The sequence below is a fragment of the Ixodes scapularis genome, unplaced genomic scaffold (assembly GCF_016920785.2).
Source record: "Ixodes scapularis isolate PalLabHiFi unplaced genomic scaffold, ASM1692078v2 PGA_scaffold4__175_contigs__length_147842914, whole genome shotgun sequence".
NCBI lineage: Eukaryota > Metazoa > Arthropoda > Arachnida > Ixodida > Ixodidae > Ixodes > Ixodes scapularis.
Genome location: NW_024609879.1, coordinates 60,734,401 through 60,750,802, shown reverse-complemented (window position 1 = coordinate 60,750,802; position 16,402 = coordinate 60,734,401). Strand labels below are relative to the sequence as shown.

General features: G+C 45.9%; 1 protein-coding gene across 1 annotated transcript; it reads right to left on the bottom strand.

Annotated features, from left to right (window-relative positions):
- Positions 1-1,299: 1,299 nt before the first annotated feature.
- On the bottom strand, positions 1,300-2,744 carry LOC115324425. Its single transcript, XM_040218942.1, has 3 exons — positions 2,565-2,744; positions 1,499-2,224; positions 1,300-1,413 (listed from the first exon to the last, which is right to left on the bottom strand). The coding sequence occupies exons 1-3, from the start codon at positions 2,742-2,744 to the stop codon at positions 1,300-1,302; spliced, it is 1,020 nt and encodes a 339-aa protein (XP_040074876.1).
- Between the last annotated feature and the right edge of the window lie 13,658 nt (positions 2,745-16,402).

The following is a 16,402-nucleotide window of genomic DNA, read 5'->3' as shown; positions in this document are numbered from 1 at the left end:
TTGGATCCGGGCGAATACCCTCTTTGTTGACAACATGCCCTAAGTAAATGACTGTGTCGCATCCGTAGAAGCATTTCGATGGTTTCAGACGGAGATGCGCATTGGTGAGGGCATTCAGCACTAGACGCAGACGGTGCTGGTGTTCTTAAAAAGTGTCAGCGTATACGATGACATCATCAAGATAAACTAACGCCATCGCCCACTTCAGGTGTCCAAGCACCCTATTCATGAGGCGTTGGAAGGTCCCAGGTGCATTGCAGAGTCCGAATGGAAGACGGTTAAACTGAAACAATTCGTCAGGAGTCACAAAGGCAGTTTTTTCGGAATCTTTCGGCTCCAGCTCCACTTGCCAATATCCGGACATGAGATCCAGAGTAGTAAAGTAGCTGGCACCATGAAGGCGATCAAGGGCATCATCAAGTCGTGGCAATGGATACACGTCTGGTTTTGTTATGCTGTTAAGTTTCCGGTAGTCCACGCAGAATCTTGTAGAACCGTCTTTTTTCCTAACCAGGACAACTGGTGACGACCAGGGACTGTTGGAGCTAGTTATAATGTCCCTTTGAAGCATGTCGTCTACCTGGTGGTTTATCTCCTCCCGTTCTCTCATCGAAACACGTCTTGGATTGTGATGTACTAGAGCGTGATCACCAGTATTGATGGTGTGGCGCACAAGTGGTGTGCACCCTAGCTCTTCTGGTGTAACAGCAATGCACTGCCGAAAGTCCAAGAGCAGTTCTTCTATCTGTGCCTTTTGTTGTTCTGTTAAGTTGTGGCCGAAATCAAATTCCGACCATGGAAGGTCACTAGCTTTTTCAAGGCAATCTTGCGGGATAGACATTGTTGGGGCCGCACTAATTGTTGCGACAGTGGCATGTGACAGGGCAAATGTCACAGGTCCGAAGTCTTCACCGGATTTCAGGAGCAGGTCACCATTCGTCAGGTTTAAAACTGGAAGCATCAAACTCCCCTTCTCGCAGGAAACAAGGCAGCGAGGCATAGCAAACTCCATCCCAGGTCGAGACTGTAGCAGTGATTCAACTAGGATATCTCTTGACGTCATTGAACCTGGAATTGTTGCTGTAGCCCAAACTGCAGATAACTTAGGTACAACAATGTCCGATGCTGCGACCATACGGAAGACCTTCTGTGGTTTTCGATTGACCATCGGTGCCATTAGTGTAGACACAAATGTCGTAGCAGTTGCGACGGTAGAACACACTTGGGCTGCAGCGGTCTTCGTCAGGTTTTTCAAGCTGGACCACGCTAGGATAAATCCATCGAATAAGCTCTCAAAATTCAAGGAAATTGCTTCTTTGCTTCCCCCGCTATCTCCTTGGGGCAACTCTGTCGCAGAACAACTAGACTGATCGCCAGTGCTGAAAGTTGGTACGGCTGACAAACAATGTTCACCTCCTCGAAACGATAGGGAGAGTTGGACGTTTGAAAACCAGTCACGGCCTAGTATCATTGACCATTGTAACTTGCGCACAATTACAAAGGGGAGGTTGACTGTTGTTCCTAAAGTTTCTACAGTCAACGAGATCTGTCCTTCTTGTCCGATTGTAGAACCGTCGGCTGATATAAGACAGACGGTACCAGGAAGTGTTTTGGGCGTGGTACACTTTGCTGATTGCAGTAATGCATAATCGATTAGACTTACTGCAGCTCCGGTGTCCACGATAGCATTCACGTGTTGTCCCAACTCATGAAGATGAACTGAAAGACATGGCGTTGGCGAGGTGCGCAGTGGCGTTGTCACCAGAGGAACATGATGCACTACATGAGACTCAACCTTGCCAGGCTCACTGTCACTTGAAACGTTTGGCGCTGGTATAGGTTGCATTTTGCACGGGGCCAAGTGATTTGGGCAGGATCGAGCTAAGTGCCCAATGTCACCACACGTGAAGCAACGACGTTTACTTGAACGTACCGGAGAAGATCGGTGAGCCACCCGCGAAAGCTTGATTCCAGATGTCGACACCATGTCCATTGCTTTGTTGGCTGCTTGAACTTCTAGTGCGCCAGCAAGTGCTGCACGAGTCGTGGTTGGGTGGGCGAGTCGCACAAGAAGCTGGATGTCGGTGTCTTCGATTGCGTCGATGAAAGCAGTGGTTGTTATCTGTTCCAAGTCGACTTCCGTACATCCGACGAGCGCTCTTCTCGCCATCCTCTGGATTACGTCAGCTAGCTCCTGGAGTGTGTCCGTGCCTTGGCAGTGGTGCTTTAAAGCAGTCAGGTGAAATTGCTGGAGATGTTCATCACCAAAGCGGGACTTTAGAGCTTCTATGAGTAGTTGATATGAGGAACGACTTGTGGCAGACATGCTCTCCAAACATTCAGCAGCGTACCCCCTTAGCTGGGCCACCATTGCATGAGCTCTGGACGTTGAGTCGAACTCGTAAAAGTCCGCAACCGTTTCGAATTGGATGGTGAAGGCTTGCCATGACGACTGCCCATCGAATGTCGGCAGCTTGAGTGGTGGTCCGTGGTGCACAGGCAGTCGAATTCGAGATTCCACGGACGAAAGGCCGTCATTGAGGCGTTGCCCTACATCGGCAAACCTGACGTTCGACTGCAGATTCCAGCAGAGACAGACGGGTTGCGAGGCAATCGTCGAGGGTTCTAAGCGGGTTCACAATGTCCGTAGCACTCCTTTCGGCGAGCAGATTAGCTAACCGCTCCGTGATTTGCATCGCAGCGGAAGTTGAGATCACGCCACTTGCCTCCGATTGGGTTGCCATTTCGTAATCCCACCGCTGCCACCAAATGTTGCCTGCGTCTCAGTTCACGGGCTAAACGGGCAACCCAGAATTCAGTCCCCCGTTCTCCACCCGACCTCGTCTTCTTCTTCTCCTTTTCTTCCTTTTCCTTGTCCGTTACAATATATAAATATATATATATATATATATATATATATATATATATATATATATATATATATATATATATATATATATATATATATATATATATGGTGGCGGGAGGCCGAAGGCGTCGGTATATAATTGGGAATAAAAAAAACCTTCGTGAAAATAGCAACAACGGACGATCTATTCTTCGACGTTTCGGCCGGAGTCCGGCCTTCGCCAGGAAGATCATGTATATATACATATATTGTGAGGGTGAAAATATAGGTGTGCTAAATGAGAGGATGTATAAATGCGAAGCTGTGCTACAGTTGCCAATGTCCTTCAGGGAACAGACTGCGCGCTCCCAAAGCACCTGCATGAGGCTTCTTCTTTGTCCTCCATTTCTTTCCCAACAATATCCCCGCGCCGTCGAAAGGACCGGTCTTGTGGTAGAGTTAGTTTTCTTGGCGGCAGTATGACTTCATACGGGCAATATGAACAATGTCACTTGATTTGGAGCGGCGATCTCAAATCGCCGAAAGTGGGGCTGCCTCATAGTTGGCTGGCGAGAGTTGTCGCAGAACACAAAATGGCACTACGAAGCGCTTCATAAGTTTCTCACAGAGACCGGGGGCGCGTGAAAGGGTCGACAAAAAAAACCTCGACTCCAAAGTTGTAATGGGCCGGGCGATAAAGGTCAGCGTGACGTAATTGTTGCTGCTGCTGAGACTCGAAGGTGACGGGCGTCCTCCGTCCGGCATATTACGTCTGCTGTATAATGCTCAACCGCGTTGTCTTTAATATAAGGTAGGATTGTGTCAAGTGGGGTGAGTGGCTCACGGGCATACAAAAGGTAGTAAGGAGAGCAACCGGTAGTAGCCTGACGGGCGGTATTGTTAGCGTAGGCTACATACGGAAGGACGGTGTCCCAACTAGTGTAGTTGGGGTGGTCAATCGCCGGCGAGCTCACGCCGGCGGCACAGGCAACGAAAACCGCGCCAGCGGCGCACCACGTGACCCTCTCCACCCGAACACAAAGCGCCTGCAACTGGCGTTTTCGTCTGCCTGGGTCGCGCGTGAACTTCGTTAACTTCTTCCACGATTATTTTATGATACAATAGGCACGCTCTAGGCATCAGCAACATATATTCGGACTCTGAGATGTGGGTAAACAAATTGTAATATATTTTGTTTAGATTCTCGAGGAACTGTTGCCATCTTACAAGGATCCTAGAAGGCTCACCAGCGTCGCCATTTTATATTCCATTTTCTTGTTATTACCTTTTTGCTGGAATCCTCAGCATTTTGATTTGACCCAGCCCTCTAAAATAGTAATGCGCGTTCAAGTGTCGAGCTGCAGCACTATCAATACATTTTTTACAGCGGTGTAATAACACGCTGTGTCCCATAGGAAACTGATCTTACGGAAGCTTCCTTTAAAACATTTTATCTTTATCTCCGTTGTTTTTGCTGTCTTTTCTCGGACCACAGAGGGGTGTCTGTCTCAATGGCTTCGTTTTCTACTCGAACACGCTCTCGGCGACCATTGTTTCGTTTGGTTCCCTTTCCCGATTCGGATATGACGATACCGGATACAGTCTGGCAGACAAGCTGCCCGACCTCTTGGAGCTCGGGCAAAAATTGTGCCGGTAAATTGCCTGCACACGCCTGAGAAGTGCCACCCGAACGGCGCGCACTCGCCAGCCTTTGACCAAGCGAACGCCCTTGGCGGAGATATGGCAAAATATTTTGCCGGGAAATGACCACGCGAATTCGCCAATAGAGATCATGTCCGCTAGAGTGTGACTAAGGCGTTCGGTTTGCCTATTGGTTTGAGGGTGATATGCAGTTGTGACGCTGTGAACGGTTCATGCGAGGCGCAACACGTCTTCGAGGAGGTTTGAAATGAACGGGGTGCCTTGATCGGTGATAATCTGCTTGGGGCTCCGTGACGTAACAAAATGCTGTGTAGAAAGAAGTTGGCGGCTTCCTGGGCATTGGCGGCTGGAACGCACTTGCTTTCCGCGTATCGCGTCAGGTGGTCGATGGCTAGGATAATACATTTGTTGTTCATGGTCGATCGAGGAAAAGGGCCGAGAAAGTCAATGCCGACCCTATTGGAAAACCCCAATATAAACAGCGTATTATGGATATTGGTAAACAATATCTTTTTATTGTATTGCAATACAATATAGACAGTGTATTGGAAAACATTACATTTATTGTATTGTATTACAATAAGGATTTGTTATGGGATTCCAATATCCATAATACGCTGAAAATATTGGAATCCAATACCGTATAAACCCTTATTGGATCCCCATGTGTCGTATGGGGATCCAATAAGGGTTTACGATTCCAATATACTCAGCGTATTATGGATATTGGAATCCAATATATTATATCGGCTACCAATAAAACTATATACGAGTTGGAATATCACGTTCAGCGCAACATTTCTCTGCAACGCAGTCTCTTCTTGTGTGTATTTCTGAGTGATAAATTTTAAAAAATGTTGATGTTGTGAAATTGTGAATAAAGAAGCAAAACACTGGACTTATCCATACCAAATATATTTAACATATTCCTGAACTGGAGGATCTGGCATTTACCGCAAAAGAAAGTTAATTGTTTAGGACTCTCATTTAAAAACTTGATGTTTGAAAACAGAATGTGAAATCCTCACCTTAATGAAAACAGCACCTGCTAGCTGTAGTTATATAGAAACTGCAAAATAAAAATTTGTGATTAGTTCGCGACAAGTAGCAATCCTTCACCAAGCGGGTAGATTCAAAATTATGTCGGCGTTTGATTGTGGAAAAATAAGCTTCAATGCCACTGCCACAGGTCATTCTGAGCTCAGTCAATTAAATATACGTATCCTCTCTTCTGGCTTCACTATTCATGCTTCGCACCTAACTAGAGTATCTGGAATGCTCACCTTTGAGGAAAAACGAACTGGTGCTTGCTTGCTTGTAGGCCGTGGAAACTGGAAGAGAGATTTGCGGTTAGTTGCGTCCAAGTAGCAGTTACTTTGAGTAGCCACGTAAAGTACACTAAGTCTGAAAGATTCAAAATTACATGTGCGGGACATAGATATCCTCTTGCGACGTAACTGGGCACGTGTCAATGTCGCCCGCTTGTATTACAGAAAAATAAGCTTCAATGCAGGAGCTCCCAGTCGTTCTGAGCTCCGTCAATTAAAAATGCTGTACCGGTCATATGGCTTCAGTATTCCTCCCTCGGGAATCTGGAATTCTCACCTTTGAAGAAAAGCAAACTGGGACCTGCTGGCTCTTAGGCTGTGGAAACTGCCAGAAAGATTTGCGATTAGCTGCGTCCAAGTATCAATTTCTTTGACCAGCCACCTACAGCACACTAAGCCCGATAAATTCAAAATTACATGTGCGTGACATAATATGCCTCTTGTGACAAAACTGGGCACACGTTTTGTCGCCTACAGCAACACTGAAGCCAGACAGACAACAGGTACGGCACCTTTAATTGACGGAGCCCAGAACGAGTAGGGACGCTTTCACTGAAGCTTGTTTTGCTGCAATACACACGTGTATTGCAGCAAAACAAGCTTCAGTGAAAGCGTTCCCAGTTGTTCTGTCAATTAAATATGCCGTACCGCTTCTCTGGCTTCAGTATTGCTGCTTCAGAGCAATCTAGAAAATCTAGAATCCTCACCTTTGAACGAGAACGAACTGGCGCCGGCTGGCTTGTGGGCCATGGAAACTGCATGAGAGGTTTGCGATTAGTTACGTCCAAGTAACAATTTTTTTGGGTAGCCACCTACAGCACACTCAAAATTACATGCACGGGACACAGATGCCTCATGCGACGGAACTCCCTTCATCCTTGTTTTCTGTTAACTCTGCTCACCTTCACCACTCGCCTCCAATTTCTGCGCTACTTCTTTAATCTCAATTCCCTGGTTCCCAAAGGCCATGCCATGGCTTGCGCCAGTCACGGATCTGTCAGCCCTGCGACTGGCGCTATTGTGGCAAAGGCGCCACAGCACCTGACGCTTGATGTGCTCTTTCAATATTTTGAGCATGGCTCAAAACAGGTGGATGGGTGTCTGGTATGCCCTTTGCTTATTTGCGGATCGTTCCGAATCAGAGGGTAGGCGCTTCTGCGACCTGGGCGCATGCTCGGTATTTTACAATAGTTGAAACCGAACTCTGCAGGAATCTAAAAAAACATAACAAACATAATGTGCACGCCAAAAGGCATAGCAAATGAAACACACACCTCCCTCGCTTAAGCCGTTCCTCCCTAGTGTCCCGGTCGGGTCTCGTCCTGATGAATCGTCGGTGGAGACCTGAGGAGCGGTCAACATCAGATTAGACCTTTTTGAGACAGAACCATATACTTGCTGGGAGGAAGTACACCCAAACGAATCTCAGGCATGTCATTTATAGTGCGTTTTAAATTGAGACGAATGATGTAAAATGAGACGTCAATACTGATGCACCCCTTTTGCGAACCCAAAATTTTGAAGGCCTTGTCCCCCTCGCTAGGGGGACAAGGCGCATGAATCCCGGCATGTGGATGAAATTTTTACCTTAACATCCCGACTCAATGCCCATCCCTGAATATTCGACCACCACACCTTTAGAAAAAAAAAAAATTTTTTTTAGAAAACACCGAATCATCTACCACCCCTACAAACGCCTGAACCAAGCATACTCGTACCGTGGCTTGTTTGCTCAGTGCCGCCCCCGAGTTAATTCGGGCTGACAATGTTGTTTTGTTTTTTTTCAAATGGAACCCACATTCTTAGTTTTGGTTTGTCTTGTTGAAGCAGGTGGATACTTTTATAAAGCTTCCTCCCTAAGTGCTTCCGAGTCAACATTTTTGCAATGGCCAACCCCCGGGCTTTGATTTTGCGCTCCTTGATGAATGCTGAAACTCATATAGGCGAGCAATAGCTCGCCTTGAAAATACTTGCTTTTGGTGGCCGAGAACAAACTCGTGTTCCTGATTGGCAGCCACTTGCTGCCAAGAATTGCTGCACATATCCTAAAGATTAGTCTAACACAGATGCTTTGGCCGGACAGAGAGACAAAAGCCTGAAACAAGGCCACTATACAGACAGGAAATAGAGTGTCTGTGAGGAATGAAACGCACAACTCAGATAGGCGTGAATCACTCACCTTAAAAACACTCGCCATGCGCGGCGAAGAGCAAACTTCTGGCCTTGATTGGCTGGTGCTTGCCACCAAGACCTGCATGTATAAGAAAGAACCTGGTCTTAGTCAAACTTGGGTGTTTTTGCAGAAGAGAGACAACAAAATACTAATGCAAGACCACTACACATAAGTTATGGCATTCAAGAGGAATGAAATACAAAACTCATAGGCGGGCAATAGCTCACCTTGAAAATACTTGCTCTCGGTGGCCGAGAACGAACTCGTGTTCCTGATTGGAAGCCATTTGCTGCGAAGAATACCTGTAGATATCCTAAAGAACCCAGTCTTAGTGTAACACAGATGCTTTGGCCGGACAGAATACAAAAGTCTGACACAAACCACAAAAAGCAGGAAATAGTGTCTGCGAGAGATGAACAAAGACCCAAGTGGAGAGGCTCGTTCTGTTTCACGTTAGTCAAATAGTGTAGCTCATTTTGCTAAAACGATGCATATTTGTTAAAAAAAAGTATCTATATTTTGCCCCATTTAGCAGAGTTTACTGCCAAGGGTACCTGCACAACAGAATAAGTCAGAATTAGTCAGTTTTTTTTTTTTTTCTTCTTTTGATGAGCGACAACAGAATCCTAAACAGATGATGAAACAAAATATGAACACAGCAAGACAGGCTAGTTTGCCTTCATGCAAGCACAGTGCCTCGGCCAACCAAATGAGGTTCTATTCTTTACCACTTGTCATATTTGGTGGGAATAGTAAAGTAAATGAAAATAAGGCAATCTCTCTTGCAGCCGACAGCTGCAAACAAAATTCATATACCTCAATGAACGACCTGGAAATAAAATTGGGTGGTGGCCAAGTGGTTTAAGGTGTCGAATTTCAAACTTACAGACTGTAGTTTTGGTTTAAGTCCTCCTGGTGTATATTTTTATCCTTATAACTATATTTACATTGGTTTTTTTTGTATTTTTGAGGCACAAGTACTTAATTTATACGCTAATTCACCTTTAGAAACGTTTTAATTACACTCCATGCCTTTCTAGTGCTCGTAATTGATTCTTGGTTAAAGCGGTCTTAAATTTTTCTTTTCTTGCTGTCACTGCTGCTTGCTTTCTCACCTTTAGAATGCTGACAACTCGACACAAAAGTAATGAAAAATGTGTTTAAAATGTCATGAAGATCAGCATTTCCAAGCTGTACCCCTGCTTCATGCCCCGACCATGCCACCATAACATAGCTGAGTGCAGTGACAAATGGTCCCAGGTTTGTCACCCAACCGTTTTTTGGGCTTACGGTGTGGCGCGACTCATGAAGCACCTATGCTTCGCGATGGAGCCAGTGAGCGAGGTGTGACACACTAGAGCTGTGCAAGCCACAGCTTTACAGCCTGCAAAGCGTGGGAAGATCCCTATCCCTTTGCAGAGCTGGCATTAGCTCACCGAGAAGCTATTGCAAGCACTAGAAAGCCACAGAGTGTGAATAAAAGCGCTTCTGAAAATGAATTAGTGTGTAAATTATGCATCTATGTTAAAATTAAAAAAAAAGTATATATGTATATATATATATATATTTAAATACTAAAAAAGGCAAAAAAGAAAAAAAAAATGTTTCCAGGTGGGCTTGCCCTCAGAGCTCCACGGCCCTTGAATTCAGTTCCCTAAAGCCCGCTTCAGACGGAACAATTTCGCCCAGCAACTTCATGTCGCAACACCAGCAACACGGGCCGCCCGCGTTCACATGCAGCAACCGAATTGCTACGACTTGCCATCATCATCATGAAATTTTATTTTTCTTACAGTATTTAGACACACAGTTATATCCTAAAAACATGTTTTTATATCTTTAAATTGGGCTGAGAATACTAACTCGTCTTTTTGAAACAGTTTATTTTCAAAAATGATCCATTTCAAACCAGAACTAAGTCCTCAGTTCTCATCATCACGACCACAGGCGTGTCACGTGAAAATATTGCATTCCTGATTGGCTGCTGCCGCTTCAAACATCTCCGAGTAGTCAGAGTTGCTCGTCCGCTTCGAGCCGGACCCAATCTCAGCAATTCGTGTCGATCTAGGGAAAACTAGGGAACAACCCGCCAGCAGCCCCAAAATTGCTGGAAAGGTTGCCCCGTCTGAAGCGATCCTATACTCTGTTTCATACATAGAGTGCAACGCAGTCAAAGCTAGCGCACCGGTTTGCATTGCTGACCGTGCCTACGTTCGCCCCATAAGATAGTGCGTCCCCTGCAGAAAAATTTTAAAAAGTCGGAAAATGTGCCTCCTCGGGGCTAGTAACTGATATTGGCGTTATGATTTCAACGGAGCACAAATGTTTTTCAAGAAAAAGGAAAAGATAATGTAAACCACCTTAAATTGTTTTCGTGTTCATCCGTGTGGCAGCCGCTGGTTTTGAGAAGATGGCGTCTTACGCAGCATGCTCAAGTACCTTTCCTGCTCGGATGTTTTCGAAGATTCATTGTGCGAAAATCTTGAAAGAGTGCAAGCAGATGATCGCCAATGTGTACGGGAGTATAAGAACACATTCCCCGGAGAATTCGGTCGTGAAGTCCTGGAGACGGCCAGTAACGACACTGGAGTGTGCCCTGTACTGTCGCGAAGTGCAAGGCACAGTGCCTATCTGGCAAGGTGGCGTCCCCGAAGCAAAGACCTCGCAACAAGAAAGTTTCGAGCACGGGGACCGTCAAGCATGACGAGTTCACACAGAACGCCATTCGCCTGAAGGTGCATTGCAAGTGCTCCGAGAGGGAGATTCCTACCCTTGACAGCTATTTCAAAATAAACTGTACAGGCCACAACTATTGTCGTTAATGTTTTATTATAAATTTTGGGACAAGGCCGCTATCAGGGCGATTCCTCATTCCACGCTGCACGAAAGAAAAATATAACTCGGTGCTGGAGGCAAATAACACTTGCAAAGCGGCAGACCAGATGGTAGAAATCTGGCCTCTCGGCGACTTATAAATAAAAATCAAGAAGGAGGAACTGAAATATGCACTTCGTCAATGCGCACAATCTTGCAGAAAAAGAATGTCTAAAAAAGAAAAAAAAAAAAAAACGCGTAAAATGGGTTTGAATTACGGCCTCCGAGACGAGACGTCAATATCGCCAGAGCAGCGCCTTCTACTACCGGTAGTCCACGAAACGCGCGGAATAACACTTTTTCTATTTTTTCATGCGCACTACTTTAGTACCTTTGACAGCGTTGCACGCTAAGTATGAAACAGACTATAAGACACCCTATTGTCTGGTACAGAGACCATTTATGAACGCTTGGGTGTTTAAATGATGTACTACACATTTTACAAAAAGAAAAAAAAAAAATGGGTGTTTAAACGTTGTACTACCCTTTTTTCAATAGAAAAAAGCAACAATAAAAAAAATAACACACTTCAGAAGAAAAAGTTAAGGAAACGGAATGTACCATTATGTTCAGTGAAGTTTGGTGACAAGACTCGGGACTCGAGCAGGAATGCAGTCATCCTTGGTGTGACCCCATGAGACGGTCTTGCTGCCTTTGCTGGGGTTTATCTAACTGAAGTACCTGTACGAAAAGTAGAACACGTGTGCATAACACTCATTATTCACAAGAAAATTTGTCAATGTCCAAAATGACCCATGAAGAAAATTATGCGAGGAATTTTCAGGCTGCGTTGGCCGAGTCACCTCTCGTGGCCAATGTTTCATAGCAACTTTAATTGTTGTGAACAGTTATAGGGTATATTACGAACAAAGTGCAATTTGGTTTTGTAGGAAACTAACACACAAAACGACACTTGTATACAGTATGTTGAGGTGCCTCTAAACAAACTCCAGGGTTTCATGGCGCCTCCTTCAGATACCTGATGTTGAACATGAAATATGTGCACCAAGGAGTGAGCAAACAGCGACTTCAGATTTGTCTCTAACACCAGCGACATGTCGACAAGGAGTGCAACGTGTAGAAGGTCGTCTAGAAGTGTGCCAAGATGAAAAAGCAAGATGTAACGATATCAGAATAAGATCACACCAACGAGGCACCAGTGTGGTGAGACAATCTACGATGTAGAGACAGTAATCGGGAGTCAACCGACGTACGGCCGCGATTTACTTTGCAGCAACTAAAATAAAACATGGCAAAAAAAAAAAAAATTTTTGAAAATAAAAAAACGCGTTTTTGTTTTGTTTTTTGTTGTTTTTTACTTTATTTGTTGAGCGCAGCCGGTAGCAGAGCGGTTGGGCGGCGTCACGAAAATCGGACAGACTCGCTAGCTTTTCTCAACTTCGTACGGCGCCAGTCGGCACCACAGATGAATGGTCGGCACTCTTAGTCTACCAGGGAAGAAAAAAGTACGAGCTCAGAGCCCAGCGTCGATCGCGACTTTCGTAAAGAGAAGCTCCGGTAACACTTCGGCGACTCGTGAGCGTTAAACAACGCCTCTTCGAACGAGCCCACGAATCCAACACGTCGAACGGTTTGCGCCGGTAAGCACGCTGGGAGCCAGGGGGCTGGAGCTGGAGGTTGAATATCCGAAAGAGACGAGGCGCTGGTTTCTACGTCTATTTCGCACATGAGATAACAAGCCGAGTGATAGCTAGCCGAGTGTAAACACTGACTGACGTTACATCAGAGTACACGCAGTCGAAATGACGTCTGCAACAGAGCACAGCCAGACGCTTTCAGCGGGGACGCATGCGTTCAAATAAGCTGCGATTTCAAAACATCATGTCTCCATTCTGTCCTTCAGTTGATCTGTGTATACCAAAGCACTCAATGCTGCAAGTAATAAAGTCGTCTATACGTACCTTTCGAAGCGATTGAAAGTGCGTTGGTTTCACTTGGAACCCACAAGCAAAGTGCGCGACGAACTTCACGAGCTGTTATCCGTCGGTTCCGCCGGGTTGGCGCGGTCGCGGTCGTTGCGCAATGGCGGCGCAATCTCGGCGGCTCGCTCAGCCGCTTGTCTGGCAGCGCATGCGCGCAGGCGCGCCGGCTCGCCTCCCTTCGGAGTTCGAACTGGTTCGAACTGCCTCCGAAGCTCGAGGGCTCGAGCTGCTCGAGCGCTCGAGCTTTCGCGCGCGCGGGTTGACGATGGGAACTTTTCTCATAAAACGAGTCTGTAACGTATCGTTTGATGGCGCAAATGCACGTATTTTTCCCGTCGTTTTTTACAGTGTGTGAATCTTGCGAAACAGGCGACGAAGAGTGGTGGGTGAAATGTGCTCGCGTGTGGTTGTGGATTTTGTGTACGACGTAGGATTACCCAGAAAGGTGGGTCAATATCGATAAATGTGCGGGTAAGAAGCACGTGACCTGTCAAGCCCATTAATCCTCATTATTTTATCGTGCGAACTGACATTGTCACGTATCGCGTTCGATTTGGGTTCCAACATCGGTAACCTAACTTTTGTTGCATTAAAACTGCAATAAACATTTGTTTGAAAACGATCACTCCAATGAGCACGTCGTTATTGGGCTTTTTTATTGAAAGGTAGGTCGCCGGTGTCCCAGCTAGTTATTCTGAATGGTTTGGTGGTTGTCTAGCATTTCAAGCGCTCGAGGCTGTGTGTACTGTGTGCCGTACGCACACTTGCGCTTTCGATCAATGTGAATGTGTTTGCAACGCGGAACGTTTGTGTTCTGTGTGTATCCACCTCCAATATCGTTCTTTCTCGTATTGCCGTATGGTAACTCCTGCTGTTCTACGATATCATTCACGCGATGTCGTATATGTGGGCGTACCGATGATACGTATCCTCTTAGTCCGCGGTATATGCCGACGTAATTCATGTTGGTAACTTGGAATTCGTTCTGAGATTTATCCACGCGATATTGTATTCTCCTTTGGGCCCGTGATCGACGACCGATATTTATATATCGTGTGGCCGCACAGTATGTCCACGTCGGTCACCAATATGCACGCGGTGTCGTATTCTATTCCAATAACCGTAAGTTCTGTCGGGATATTGTGCTCCAATATCCTGTTGTATACCAATAACCGTATACAATATCGGGATATTGTGCTCCGATATGAATTCCCATCGTGCGTATTGGGTTAATCGGATAACAATAAGTTTTTATTGGTTTCCATCAACTTCATTGGAATACAATATTTCCAATAAGCCGAGTTCATATTGGCCTTTTTCAATAGGGGACGCGTTGAAATGACCGATCAGGTAGGACAAGAGGTTGAAAAAGTCCCGACGGCTTTGCGGGGCGGGATTTCTTTGTTTGGCATTGGTGACATGCTCGAACGTACTTGCTGGTGGTGCGGCTCATGGCGGTCCAAAAGTAGTCCCGGCAGATTTTAAAAAAGGTTTTTGGAGAATCCTAAGTGGCCGGCTGAAGAATCGTCATGATGAGCTTGAATAATTTTTCGCTGTAGTTGTGATGGAACAACTACAAGCCAAGTTCGTCCTTGGTGGTTGTAGTTACGGCGGTAGAGAATGCAATCCCGAAGTACGAAGACTCGGGAAGGCCGTTGGATCTGTGCTGTGGGGTTCTTTAGCGTGCCGTTGAGATGTTGAATTATAGGCTGCAAAGATTTGTCGGACGACTGAACGGCTCCAATGTCGAGAGTGTCCAAGACTGCCATGCTCTCTTGTTGGGCGACAGGAGTGGAACTGAGTGCTGAAACCGGTAGTGGACACCTAGAGAGGCTGTCGGCCTCAAGGTGGCGTTTCCCGGATTTGTACAGGACGTTGAAGTCGTAGTCTTGTAACTTAAGTGACAAACGTCTGAGGCGTCCTGAAGGATTCTTGAGAGTGGTCAACCAGCATAAAGCATGGTGTTCAGTAACAATAAAAAAGCGGCTGCCGTAGAGGTGAAAACGAAATTTGAAAATGACCGATACGACGGCTAGGCATTGGCTTTCAGTGATAGAGTAATTGCGCCCGCATTTGGTAAGGATGCGGCTGGCGTAGGCGATGATGTGCTGGGTGCCAGAGATGGTTTGGGCCAAAACTGCGCCGATTTCATATCCGCCGGCACCTGTGAGAATCTCGGTATCTGCCCCTGAAACAAAATAGCCGAGTACCGGTAGGGTTGTTAGTGCCGATTTAAGGCCTTCGAAAGACTTGGTTTGCTCCGCACTCCAGGGGAAACTAGGGTGACCACCCGTTCAGCGACTCGCAGGGTTGTTCAGCATTGAGGGTTCGTGTTCCGCGTTCCGCAAGGAGTTGTCAAATCTTCAGAATGTCCCTAATTTCATACTGTAGTAAGATTCACTCTGCAACTCCTGGTGCTGCCAAGCAAGGGGGCACGGGGAAGCGCGGAGGTCGCTTGTAATCGTGTGAATCGCAAAGGTACGCAATTTTCTATCCAAGCAATGCGGAAGCGACCGTCGTTCATGGAGGAGACCCGACGCGCATGCTTCGTTGTGCCTCTGCCCTTGGTGGCAAAATATTGTAAGTGAAAATTTTCGCCAAAAGTTTAAATATAAAAATTGTAATTATTTTCAAATCGCTCCGACAATGTTAAATGGTTGCAGTTGATTTTTTTTTCATTTTTAGTGAAGACAGCCCGACAAGGCACAAAGCCTGCAACATTACAACGATCGAAAAAGTATTACATAATGTTAAACATCTGTGTAGGATCATGTTGATGAAAGCAGGCGTTGACAAAAAAGATTTACTGTTTCTCATTTCCATCTGATGCACTGAGTTCTGGTAGTGTCAATTTTTATGTTTTCAACTTCGACATATTTAAGAACACAATAAGCATAAAAAAGGTATATCACTGGGACTGAAAATTATTTCAGCTTACTTGCTGTATTACAGTTAGCAGATGTATAAGCAGCACAGGATTTTAATGAGTTTACAGAGCCTCGGTTCGTGATGTGCGTGTTAATAAAATTCCTCTAACCCCCCCCCCCCCCCCCCGCCCCCTTCCTCTTCGTGTCCTGCATTTTTCTAGCAGGGGGGTGGTCACCCTAGTGGAAACACATGTTGTTGCGAAGTAGCATGTTCAGAGTTACGGCCAGATTAGTGAATCCTGGTATGAATTTGCGGGAGTAGGTGCATAGCCCGAGGAACAAGCGTACGTTTTTTAAGTTCTTGGGCTGTGGGAAGTGAGAGACGGCGGCTGTTTTTTGAGGATCCGGGCGAACTCCATCAATGCTGACAATATGTCCAAGGACTTTAATTTCTCGAGCTCCAAATAGGCACTTTTTCAGTTGAGTTTTAAGCCAGCGAATTGAAAGCAATCAAGAACTTGCCGCAGGCGGTGCAAATCCTGTTCAAAATTCACTGCAAAAACAACGACATCGTCAAGATATCAAAGGCATGTTTTCCACGTGAGGCCCCGGAATAGTGCATCCATCGTGCGCTCAAATGTTGTTGGCGCATTGCAGAGACTGAACGGCATAACCATAAACTTGTACAGTCCATCAGGCGTAATAAA